Source organism: Squalius cephalus (assembly GCF_949319135.1).
Source record: "Squalius cephalus genome assembly, chromosome: 5".
Classification (NCBI taxonomy): domain Eukaryota; kingdom Metazoa; phylum Chordata; class Actinopteri; order Cypriniformes; family Leuciscidae; genus Squalius; species Squalius cephalus.
In genome coordinates, this window is record NC_137126.1 from 7,144,752 (window position 1) to 7,157,299 (window position 12,548).

At 36.8% G+C, this 12,548-nt stretch overlaps 1 protein-coding gene across 1 annotated transcript in view; it reads right to left on the reverse strand.

The window, feature by feature from the left end:
• Positions 1–9,320, reverse strand: part of lhfpl7 (LHFPL tetraspan subfamily member 7) — a 165,666-nt gene extending 156,346 nt beyond the window's left edge. The window contains exon 1 of the mRNA XM_079872747.1: positions 8,475–9,320. Coding sequence (XP_079728873.1) covers positions 8,475–8,786 — 312 coding nt within the window. The 5' untranslated portion in view covers positions 8,787–9,320. The remainder of the gene's footprint in view (positions 1–8,474) is intronic.
• Between the last annotated feature and the right edge of the window lie 3,228 nt (positions 9,321–12,548).

Genomic DNA, 12,548 nt, shown 5'->3' on the forward strand with positions numbered 1-12,548 from the left:
GTTTAGATGTCCTTGGTCTGCTGCACTCATATTTCAGTCGAACCGCACCAGAGTTAGTTTGGAAATGGTGGGTCTCGGTCCGATTGTTTGTTGAAGCACCAAGGTTCAGATGGCAGAGTTCATATTAATCTAGCCAAACCTGCCAAGTGTGAACATGGTCTAAAAGGGACAAAGATATTCAGTTTTTAGGAGCTTCATTTAATTTCTTCTCCGTCAAGAGCATGATGGCAGTAGCTTCACAATCACGAGTGCTGCCTGACAACATCCAGACAGCCTGCTTTGAAACATGGAGATGAGGCAAAGAGAATAACAAAAGTTTCACCATAAAACAACAGGATCTGAAGCAGGGAGACAAATACAGAGACCAAGACAGGGACCTAAGAGCATACCTCCATTATGCAACACAGAAAACATGAAAGAGTATTTTCAGAAGAACTATGCGGGCAGTAACCAAGAAGATCAGGTTTTGCTGATTCAATAGTGAGGAATGTATTGAATGTAAAATGTATCAAGGAACACAGACAGCATGTTTAACATCTTTTTTAGAGCTTATAAACATTGACATTTTCATGCTTAAAGCTAGACGCTTGAAGCCAAAGCTGTATTTCATTCAAGGTACAAATTTTAATCAGTTCATGCATTCCTATAGGGAACAAAACCCATGACCTTGATGTTGCGAGCATGCTCTATTATTTGAGTGACAGAAACACTACTTTTATCCTCATGTAAAATCAGACATACACTTGATGGGGTACTCTTATATCAAGCCTACTTGTTTTACAGTTAGGGATGGGTCACAATGTTTAACTCGTTGGCTAATAAATGATCAGTCCAATTGAGGCTCGTGTCCCACCATAAGTGTTGGATTTCTAAGATGGCATGTCATAAAATATTCCAACAATACAAAATATGCATCAAGACCCCTTTCAGTTTAGTTCAGTTTGTCTATTTGTTTTAAAATGCTAGAATGTGTCTTGCTCTTGCATAAGGTGAACCCAAAACCAGTCAAACTGTACAGGGATTCTTTAAGAGCAATTAGCTGACTAGTTGTTCAGGCCACCTACAAAAAATTGATTTTGAAAAAAAAAAAAAAAATGTTTTTGCACATCGCTAAATAAATGTTAGCATTCAAGAGGGTGACATTATTTATTATAAGAAGGTTATACACAGTGCTGCAAGAATTACGTAATTTTGTAAGCCAAAAACTGTTAAGCACAGACCTTACTTCAGGCATTTAACCAAAAACCCATTAACTTCATGACAATGGAGCCTGAAGTGCCAAATCCCGCCTCAAAACTGGGCTTTAGGAAGTTGTTCAGTTAGCTAGCTATAAACATGTCTAAGAAAGTTTGGTAACATGTTTTTGTACAGTGTCCTTGTTACAAGTGTTACATACACTTGCTGTAGTAATAACAGTAAATTGTGCATAATTACAAGCAATTAACCATAAATCAAACCCTAATCCTAACCCTATAAGTACATGCAGTTAATAAATATTACTCACTACTTAATAGTATAATTACACCGTGACACTCACCTTACAATAAAGTGTAACCAAAAGTGAACAGTTGGATCAACTTAAAACAATTACTTCAATTGGTAACACCTAAAGAAATGAAGTTTTCTCAACTTAAATTATCAGATTTTTCACGATAAAACGTGATAATTTAAGTTGAGAAAACTTAATTTCTTTAGGTGTTACCAATTGAAGTCATTTTTTTAAGTTGATCCAACTATTCACTTTTTACAGTGATAGCTGACCCGAATGAGAAAAACGACTGTAGAAGAAACAATGACATACGCGTTGATTTCAATGATGCATGAAATCAAGTTTGCGTAGCTAGAATGTCTGAGACCTAAGACCAGAAACATTGACATTTTAATGCATTCATGCAGCAGAGAGTATGTTTTGTGCTTTAGGACACCTAGAGCTACTACACTTATCAAACAAAGAATGACGAGAACAAACGAGTTCATACATAAATCGAATCATTATCAGTTACAGTAGTTGGTTTAACCATTTCACATTCACATCACCTCTTTGGAAAACCGCAGTACCATTAGTTACAAAATATCAACAAAATGTCATGCTGTGAACCTAAACACAGGCCCCATGAGCCTTAGCTATCTACAGAGAAAGGGGGCTCGGGGCACGCTGAGAAACGTGTGTGTGAGTCCGTATATGGGAAACATGTGACGGGAGTCTTAAAATAAATGGAATAATCTGCACACCAATGAGTCGAGGCAGGACATGATGAAAAAGTACTGTATTCATGTCTTGATGGCCGAGTGAGCACAACACTTAACATGGGACCACCCAAACCTGAGAGAGGCAGCCACCCATGCATGACAAAAGCCTCTGTCAGCAAATCTGTGTGAAGGAGAGAGAAAGAGAGATAGATCTCTTCTTTGAGTGAGAATCCAGTGCTAACTGCATGAAAAACTAATGTGATTGAGCCAGTAAAGCATCTCAGTGTAGAAAATAACTTGACATAAATGACATTTCCTACCAATGTGCCAGCAAATCTGCAAGCTTGATTGCTTATTTTTAGGGGTCTAAGAACAGAAGGTGCAGGGACCCTATTGAATTTTTACTGTTTTGCCAACTGAGTGCGAGACCGTAAATTGCAGAGATCTCAACTTGGTGGAATGGTCCCAGTCCCAATGGTCCCAATCATGGGGGGGCCATGACTCAGGCACCCCACACACATCCATCAGACAGTAGGTGGCGCTGTAAGTACATCTGCATTTTAAGGGATAGAATCAAAATTCTTTTCCTCTTTAGATTCATTAATAAAAAATGAAACTTTCCTCTGAATCCTTCAGTTCCCTCAAAATACATTTGCACGCCGCTTTGTTTTTTGAAAAACTACTTTTTCTAACTCGCCCTCGGTTGTTTGTCCGATTTGTACAAAATTGAGATTATATTGAGATACTCCTAACAAAAAGATATCAATAAAATTGTGCTAAATGTAACGTTTTGGAGAAATGTTTGGCTGAAATGTTTGTTAGTATGGTGCATAAAGACTAACTGTATATCTTTTGAATGCAATGTTCAAACTTTGCAATACTTGGTACACATGGACAACAGGGCATTCTGAAGAAACGGCCAAATTTCAAGAATATCTGATGCCTGTAAGGATAACAGCAATTTCTAAAATATCAAACATCTATATCAATAATGGATGCAATGCTAATGTTGCCCACCAGAGGGTAAATAACCATTAAGGTCTTATAGAATCAGTGTAAATGATTCAATAGCTTAAAATGTTTGTTTTGTTTTTTAAAACACAAAGAATTGTTTTGCAGAACTATGGTACATTTACAATATCGCCTGACTTCTGTTTACAAACTAATCTGATCTCCAAAATGATTATATATTATTGTTGTACAGTTGTGTTACTGTATTGTCTACATGAGTTGTTGGTGCTTGGACACAATAATATAATAATCATTTATTTCATAATCCTCATTAACAGAGCTTTTTTATATATACAGTATTTAGACAACTAAATGTGCAGTGTCAATAATGACAAAAGGTTTTCAGTACACCCTCCTGCCATTGGTCAGACAAACAGGTAGCCCTTCCCCAAACTCACACCATTGGTTAATTCAGATTCAGAAGTCGATCAAGCACTCAAAAGACAATGCTGAAAGCAGAACAGAGCCAGTGTTTACGCTCTTGGGGAGTCAGTCTAACAATGGTTTATTTACAGTTGTCTCAGCACTTTAAACTGGGTGAAGAGAAAGTATTTTAACACAGAAAAGATTATTATGCAAATCAACTTTAAAGACGAGCATTTTAAAGCTTACTCGGAAACAATCAAACTCTTCATCTCCAAAACAACAAAGATGGAAAGGCTAACAATGCTCATAAATAAATGATTCAGCAGTCAGAGTTGTGTATACTCAGTTATGTATGTACTGAAGCATTTAGCAGAAGCCACGCACACATCACTGCCAAACAATGCTCCCAAATCCATTCCTTTCTTTCCCTCTAATGCCTTGCATATGGGCAGAACAATCTTTATCCTCCGCCCTTCAAATTTCACTAAAAAAAAAATCAAAGAAATGCAATTTATTATTATCTCCTTTCAAATGTTAATGTTTCATCCATACATAAATCATAAGACACAAGGTTGTTTGTGCTCCAGAGAGAGAGAGAGAGAGAGAGAGAGCTTTAGGGTATTAAGGGAACAAGAGGAAGGCTTCTGTGTTCTGTATGATCTGAAATGGAAAAGGACTAAACAAAGCAACACAGAAGCTGAACTACATTTCTATGGACTATATATATGTCTGTCTGGGAAAACTGAAATAAACTTATTAATTTATTAATCTATTCATGTATTAACTTAAATTTAATACCTTGAAAATGTATTTTTAGGACTAGGGTGGGATGTAGTGCATTAGATTAAAGGGATACTTCACCGCTGGCAAAATGGGCTTTCAAAAAAAACCTTGGCTGCCTATATAGTAGAAGAAAAAAAGAAAAAAAATCGGACAAAAGGATGCCAAATAGGTAGGAAAATTTCAACACGCATAATGCACTGGGCATGTTGCCGTCCAAGGCCACAACCACCAGTCTACTAAGGATACGCTTCATTAATCAAATACCTCCTTGTTTTTGTAGGAAATCTCCTTAGCAAACTTTTAGGATGCAAAGAATCGTAAATTCAGAGAGAACGCCACGGAAAATCTGAAAAAAAACGCCATTCTGTTTTTCCGCCAATGTTAGTGATAAACCTACTCTTACAATAACTGTTCTGTTGATCCATCTGTTTGTGGCTGCTTTGCTGACAAATAAACGTCAATTTCTCAGTCCAGGAAACACGGAGAAAGAGTAAACATTGCTCATTTACACTGACTGCCAACACTGTAACAATACGAAGCAGGTTGAAAATCTGTAAACTTTAGTTTAAAAACAGTCAATGGAATGCATTTAAATATATATATTGTATAGTCAACGTATAAAGATATACAATCAATTTGCTTTTGAAAGAAACTGATGAGTTTATTTGAAAATATCTGACTTTTTACTAAGGATTTCTGTAAATCTGAGCACAGTTTGTTGAGATCTCTGTTGAACGTCTCCATTTACAGCTCTGCAGTGTTTTTAGCTTTTCAGGAGCATCAACTGAGAAATTAAAGAGATCTCGTTTGTGATTTTTGTGAACTTTTGTTCAGACTTCAGACTAAAATCCAGATTTTATCCAAATGGGTTTTGAAAGTCTGAACAGCAAAAAAAAAAAAAAAACACATAAAATCTTTTTTTGTTTTTTCAAATCTGATTCAAACCACATATGGAAGTGGTTTGAAATGCGATTCCAATCAGATTTTTACAGATGCGTCTCAGTCTGGACGCTCTGGCTGCTCAAATCAGATTTCAAACTGTCTTTTGTGTAGAGAACGTCGGAAGTATTCACACGGAAGTATGTCCAAGCAAAGATTTCAGCATTTTCCTGTGCGACGGAGTTCTGCACTGCAACTTTTGAGAAAAAAAATCTGATTTGCCTGCAGTCTGAATATAGTTTTAATGTCCTAAGAAATTTGATCCTCTCTGAAAATCATTAAAAATGTATGATTATTGACTGGAATACAACAGGTCCAAAGACCCCCTCATAAAATTGAATATTGAGCAACACAACTGGAGTAAAAATGAATGTAAAAAGAAGAAGATCAGGACACAACCTCAATGAATGGGTGTCCTCTTTTTGCCATCCCTTTTAGCATTTCATAATATCTGACACATTTTTAATAACAACTTGTGGATTATTCTGTTCAATTTACAAAATGCACACAGAGCTGCCATTTTAGTTCACATGCATTTCACACATAAATCTCCATTATGTCAAGAGCTGTCAATATGAGCCCACTTTCCACATCCATCACAATAAATCCACATTTCCCACTAATGCAAAACAAACTGTTCTACTACAGGTGTTTATGAAAGAGTGGCAGAGTTTTTGTTGTCAGGTAGTGTTTAAGGAGGAAATTACAATTAGAAAATTAAGGAGAATTCTAACTGACTCATTAAGAATTCAACGCTGCTTAAACGCTGAAATGCCAGTGGTGAAAGGTCAAATATGGGTCAAATTTAATGGGTCTCCCAGTAGTCAATAATTGTATCCCTTAAAACTTATCTTTGATCACCAAAATTACATATTTAAACATTTTTTCCTTTAAAAAAAAAATGTCTTCATGCCTTAAAATACCTTGAATGTATCTCTACACCCTTGCCTCATTTAGTATATGCAGATCTATGAATATGCAAATTAGCCCCGCCTCCACTCACTCACACCAGCTCAAAGATCCACTCATTGACAATCACACACTGACGTGATTGGTTACAAGGTAGTTTGTGATGTCAGAAACACCAGCGATTTCAAACCGTGTTTTTGAGACTGTCTTTGGTTCACTGCAGTTTTAAGGAGAAAATACTCAGCAATGGTGGTGACTTATGAATTTACACATGGTTTGCTTAAAACACATTTAAAAAAAAAAAAAAAAAACACAGACATAAAACAACACTAAAAGCTTGATTTTCACCACAGGGGGACTTTAACACTTTTTTTCTAAACAGTTGTTTAAAAAAAAATGTTTTTATGAAATGTGTTTGTTTCAACATTCTGACAGTGTGACAAAACCTTTTTCCAATATCAAAAAACAATGTATTTATAGTGTATTTATAGTATTTTGACTGAAAATGGGTCAAAATGAACCAAAGGCAATAGAAAAGCTAACAGTGTGAAATAAAAGATGCATCTTTTAAGCATTTTATATAATCTAGAGTAATATGATATGTTTGAGGTGAAAAGACAGATGTTCCCCAAGGACAAATCAGCTATGAGTTTATTGAGGACAGTCCGATGAAGTCTGATAAACACAATACTCATGTCTCACTAACCTTTCAGGAAATCATGAGCCTCTATTAGCACAATCCCATTGCTTACGTGATGGCTTTTTTCAAGTGACCCCATTTTAGACACTGGATAATTTGAAAAGGTTACAAGGTTGTAAACTGCAAAAGGAAATTTCAACAGGCAGTGTAAAACTATGTTTTTATTCTTGCCAGTAGGACTGATCAGCATTTACTGGGATGGTCCCATTTCTACTCTTGCTTTATGGGCTTTGAATTATTGAAAATGACTGCTGCACTTTGCTGCTAAGAATAGATCTGTATGTCAAATGAGCAAAAACTACCATGGTCCTGCTCTGAGATAAGCAACGTTTGCCCTTTTATTTCCCATCATGAAGAGGGAATGTGCCAGAAGTCATCTGATTATATATTTTATGTTTGTATAGCACCTTTCACAATCCATGTTGTTTCAAAGAAACATAATAAAGCAATATAATGGTGATTATTCAATTAAGGCACTTTTGACTACTTGCACTTCTGAAATCTTTTCAAATGAAACTTCTTCACACTCGTGTTTTGTCTCTTTAAAACATTCTTTAAATGTCCCTGATCATGGACTTGAACAACCAATTAATATGTATAATCTAGCTTGGAGTAATGTGGGATAATGTGGATTCTTGCTACTGTGATGGTATGACAATTGTATCACTTTTTGGAGAAAAACTTGGACTTTTGGCATATTGACACTATAGTTATGACACATGATTTAAAAAAAGGTTACACTTCAATTAAGGTGACATTGTTCCATTGTACTTACTCAAATAAGTACTGAGTAATGTTAATTAACTACATGGACTTACTATAGAGTTGGGGTTTGGTTTAGGGGTAGTTAGTTGTAATTATGCATAATTCACTGTTATTGTAATACATTACCTTAAAATAAAGTGTTACCAAAAAAAGCTCAAAATGACATTTCTGATGTTTAAACTCACAATACCAATATAGGGGTATATAATATCAAGGTTGAAAAAAGTGGAAAGTTGGAATTCGCCAATTTGAACACTTTTTATGAATTAGAAAAAAGATTCATGTATAATATTTCAACACTTAAAAAAATAGGGAAAAGACATTAAAGTAATAAAAACTTTGGTTACGCTTTATTTTAAGGTGTCCTTGATTTCTTGTTACAGTGTAATTATAGAATTAGGTACTGAGTAATATTAATTAACTACTTACTATAGGGTTAGGATTAGGTTTTTTGTAGTATTAGTTGCATTTAATTATGCATAATTTATAGTTATTACTATAGTAACTACATGTAACGTGTAACAAGGACACTGTAAAATAAAGAGTTACCTAAACGTTTTATATGTTTTAACCTACTCTTTAAAACTAAAAATGTCTTAATAGAAGCATCATTTCTTCGCAATCAGCCTGGGACAGAAAAGTTCCCCAGCGTGATTGTTGCTTCTTGTGCACGCGCCATACAAACTGATGTTGATGTAGCTCTGCATGTCAGTCTGCGTTTGATTCAAAAGTTGCAGTATCCTCGACATTCATAGCTAATACTGTTTTAGGTTAGTATTTTGCTCATATGTTAACCAAATATCCAGCCTACCTGCCAAGAACTTGAAGGAATCTCTTGAAATTTCCCCAGCCCGCCGAAGGTGTAACATCTGTACATATGATCCTGAGACTCGGAGCAGTGCCACAGGAGCCCGAAACTCACGGAGTCCTTGTTTTTCAGATGGTCCTTCACTATCCATGCGGGAGAGATGAAACTGAAACTGCAAATCGCGACCAGGGAGGAGGACAGGAGCACCCAAAAACACCCGACACAGCTGAACATCCTCACGACACCGTGGGGTAACGAGCCCGGAGACAGATCGATTCCCAGCCCTTTCCAATTCCGATCAAACAGCGCGTGCATCTGGAGCGCGCTCACTCACTGTGTGACATCAGATGAGCACCAATAATCACATAAACACATGAGTTACCGATACGCTGAGAGTGCCACTGAGAGACAGATCAGATGCACCCGTGAACTAGTGAGCATGCACAACTTTTCAGCTAAATGTAATTCCAGCACGATCCAGTTTAATACAGAAGATATTCCAGTAAATTCATCTGACTGAGAGGAGGCAGGTGGAGGACAAAAGACAACAGTCACACCCAGAGCTCAAGCACTCAGAGCTGAGCAGCCACAGCAGGTGCTCACTATGTGGTAAGATCTGAATCCTATCCGCTTGAATTAATCACAGCCCACATATAACCATCATCATCATCATCATCATCTTCCTCTCGACACTGAGTCGCAGCTCGCGCGCTGCAGGAGTGAGAGCACAAACTTACTGCGCTAAGCCTGTCACACAGTCACATGGATGTGGGCGTCACCGCCACTGCGAAGGTGTTCAGACGAGTTTTTGATTCATGAAAATCTGAATCAAATACCTTTTTTGTTTTTTCCCCCGAAAACCTGAAGTGTATAATAAACTTATGCCATCATAATAGTTTTCGTGCCCTGCGTTTCGTTCGCCTGCCTAACCTCAACATACTCGCACCAACAAAGGCACATTATTACATTTAAGATGACAAAGTATAATCCAGAAATCTAAACAATAATAAAAACAGGTATGATTCATATTTGCGATATCGTATTAGGATTCTGAAGTAGCCCGTTTCCAAAAAGTGTGAAAGCGTAGCGTCTTACACTGCCCTCTGCTGGTGATTTACCATGGACTTTTCCCTTGGAATATGAGAATGGACACATATTGAATGCATACATAGTATTAAGCATCAGATAGAGCACAAACATAATGGACATTTCTATGATATAATTGTTTCAAGTAATGCAAAGTACAATATATTTCAATGGCTAGAAATCGCCCCAACAGTATGGTGAATATGAGATGGGAGGAAAAATTATACACTCACCGGCCACTTTATGCTGCTGACTACTCGTTAACGCAAATATCTAATAAGCCAATCACATGGCAGCAACATCGTAAATACGATTTGCTTGAAGCAATCAGAATGGGGTGATTTAAAGGGATAGTTCACCCAAAAATTAAAATTCTGTCATTCATGTTCGCCCTCATGTTCCAAACAAACCCTTAACACTTTCGTTCATTTTCGGAACACAAATGAAGATAATTTTAATGAAATCTGAGCGATGTCTGTCCCTCCACTGACAGCTACGCACTTTGATGTTTCAAAAAGTTTATAGAGATCGTAAAAATAATCCATATGAATTTTGCGATTTAGTCCATATTTTCTGAAGAGACACAATCGCTTTATGGTGAAAGGACTGAATTTAGGCTTTTATTCACATATAAGCATTCATCAACTCACACATCAGTTGTGGTAAACGCATGTTCGCTTGATGTGCGAGAACCAACCAGGTTCATTCTCGTGTTATGCAGCATGTTTGAGCTTCAGCAAGAACCAATCAGGTTTGTTCTCCCATGTCAAGCAGATTCAGTTGAGCTTCTTTTTATGCTCACTAATCAATGTTTAAATGTAAATAAAAGCCTAAATTAAATCTGTTCGTCATAAAAAGCAATGGAGAAAAATTGGACTAAACCAATCAATTAATATGAATTAGTTTTACGATCTCTTTATGAACTTTTTGAAACATCAAAGTGGACAGATTTCATCAAAAAGATCTTCATTTGTGAAGATGAATGAAAGTCTTACGGGTTTGGAACGACATAAGTGTGAATAATTAATGACAGTATTTTCATTTTTGGGTGAACTATCCCTTCAAGTAACTTTGAATGTAGAATGGTTGTTGGTGCCAGACAGGCTGGTCTGATTTTCAAGCACAACCATCTAAAGAGTTTACAGGAAATGGTCAGAAAAAGAGAAAATATCCAGTGAGCAGCAGTTCTGTTGGCGAAAATGCCTTTTTGATGCCAGAGATCAGAGGAGAATGGCCAGACTGGTTCCAGCTGATAGAAAGGCACCAGTAACTCAGATAACCACTCCTTGGCACCTTTTTGGCCACTTAGTACCAATTGAGCATCGTTTAAACTCCACAGTCTACCTGAGTATTGTTGCTGACCATGTCCATCCTTTTATGACCACAGTGTACCCATCTTCTGATGGCTACTTCCAGCAGGATAACGCACCATGTCACAAAGCTCAATCATCTCTAACTGGCTTCTTGAACATGCCAATGAGTTCACTTTCCTCAAATGGTCTCCACAGTCATCAGATCTCAATCCAATTGAGCACTTTTGGGATGTGCTGGAGCAGAGATTCACATCATGGATGTGCAGAAGACAAATCTGCAGCAACTGTGTGACGCTATCATGTCAACGTGAACCAAAATCTCTGAGGAATGTTTCCAGCACGTTTTTAAATCTATGCCACTAAAGATTAGGGCAGTTCTGAAGGAAAAATGGGGTCCAAAACGGCACTAGCAAGGTGTGCCTAATAAAGTGGCCGGTGAGTGTATTTTAATGCTTTTTGCATTTTCTTTCAAAACCTTTGTGATGGAACTAATATGAAGTGGAAAACAAAAAAATATTTCAATGCTTTTGTTGGTATTTAACCATCTACCTATTGGTCGATGTCATGCCAATGAGAACTTTTCTCTGTAAGCCCCGCTTACACAACTTAAATTCTGCTAACGCATTAAATGCATGCTTTTTATTTATCTAAAATTTTGACTTTAGCATAAATTTATTTTCTCTTAATTGATTTTTAACTGAGTTATGCTCAAGTCCAGTTTCACAGTGCATATCGGTATATCCTCCTGCCTACACAGGTAAAGACAAAAACAAAAGACAAACACTGTGTCAAGGGACGTTTCAACATTATATGTATTTAAATCAAACACATTTAAATATATTATAGATTAAGTACACATATATGTCAGAAAACATATTAGTGGTACATAGTACCAAAAGTCTTTTGCCTGTTTCTCGTCCACATCTCAATGAGGTCCAAATCAATAACTTCATGTCCAAGTATGCATTTCAAAAACAGTCATCATTGAGATTTGCTTAGACAGAGTTTTGACATATCATACAAAAAAAAAAAAAAAAAAAAGACAATCACCATAAAAAGAGCTAACATTAATATATGGCGGGAAACCAGGAATCCACATTTATATAGAACGGGGATAAACATTGCAGTTCAGTTGCGTATCTCTACAGTCTAGAATCAGGTTTTAGATGGAGTTCTGCAGTCAGGGAACATTCTCCTGTTCCCATTCCAGTTTCAAATGTAACATAAGTCACTTCAGCTCCATGAGAGCGGGACAGAACAGTCTCAGACACTGATTGACTTACATCCACTATGACATACCATAAAACTGTTCATAGCCACCTTGGGTATATCTGCATTTTTGTTTTTCTCTTTATTTGTACTAAAAAAGGACCTAAGCACTTAACAGCCACTCTTTAAAAAGGTGAATGAAAAAGAAAGATAAAAGAGAAATGTGAGATAAGAACTAAGATGAGGAAGGAAATATCTTAGTAAACTAGTCTCCGCCACTTCGTAGACCAGTTCCTGTTCAGATTCCCGTGTGCTTCATGTTGGTCGGCATGGTAAAAGCTAAACGCAACAGCGACTCAGGTGGTTTTTGAAATTCCACAGCTTGTGTCAATGTTCATTCAGTCTTGTTTTGTTTGTCTGCTGTGCGACAGCTCGCGCTTGTTTGTTGACTGGTTTATTTACGTCCGTA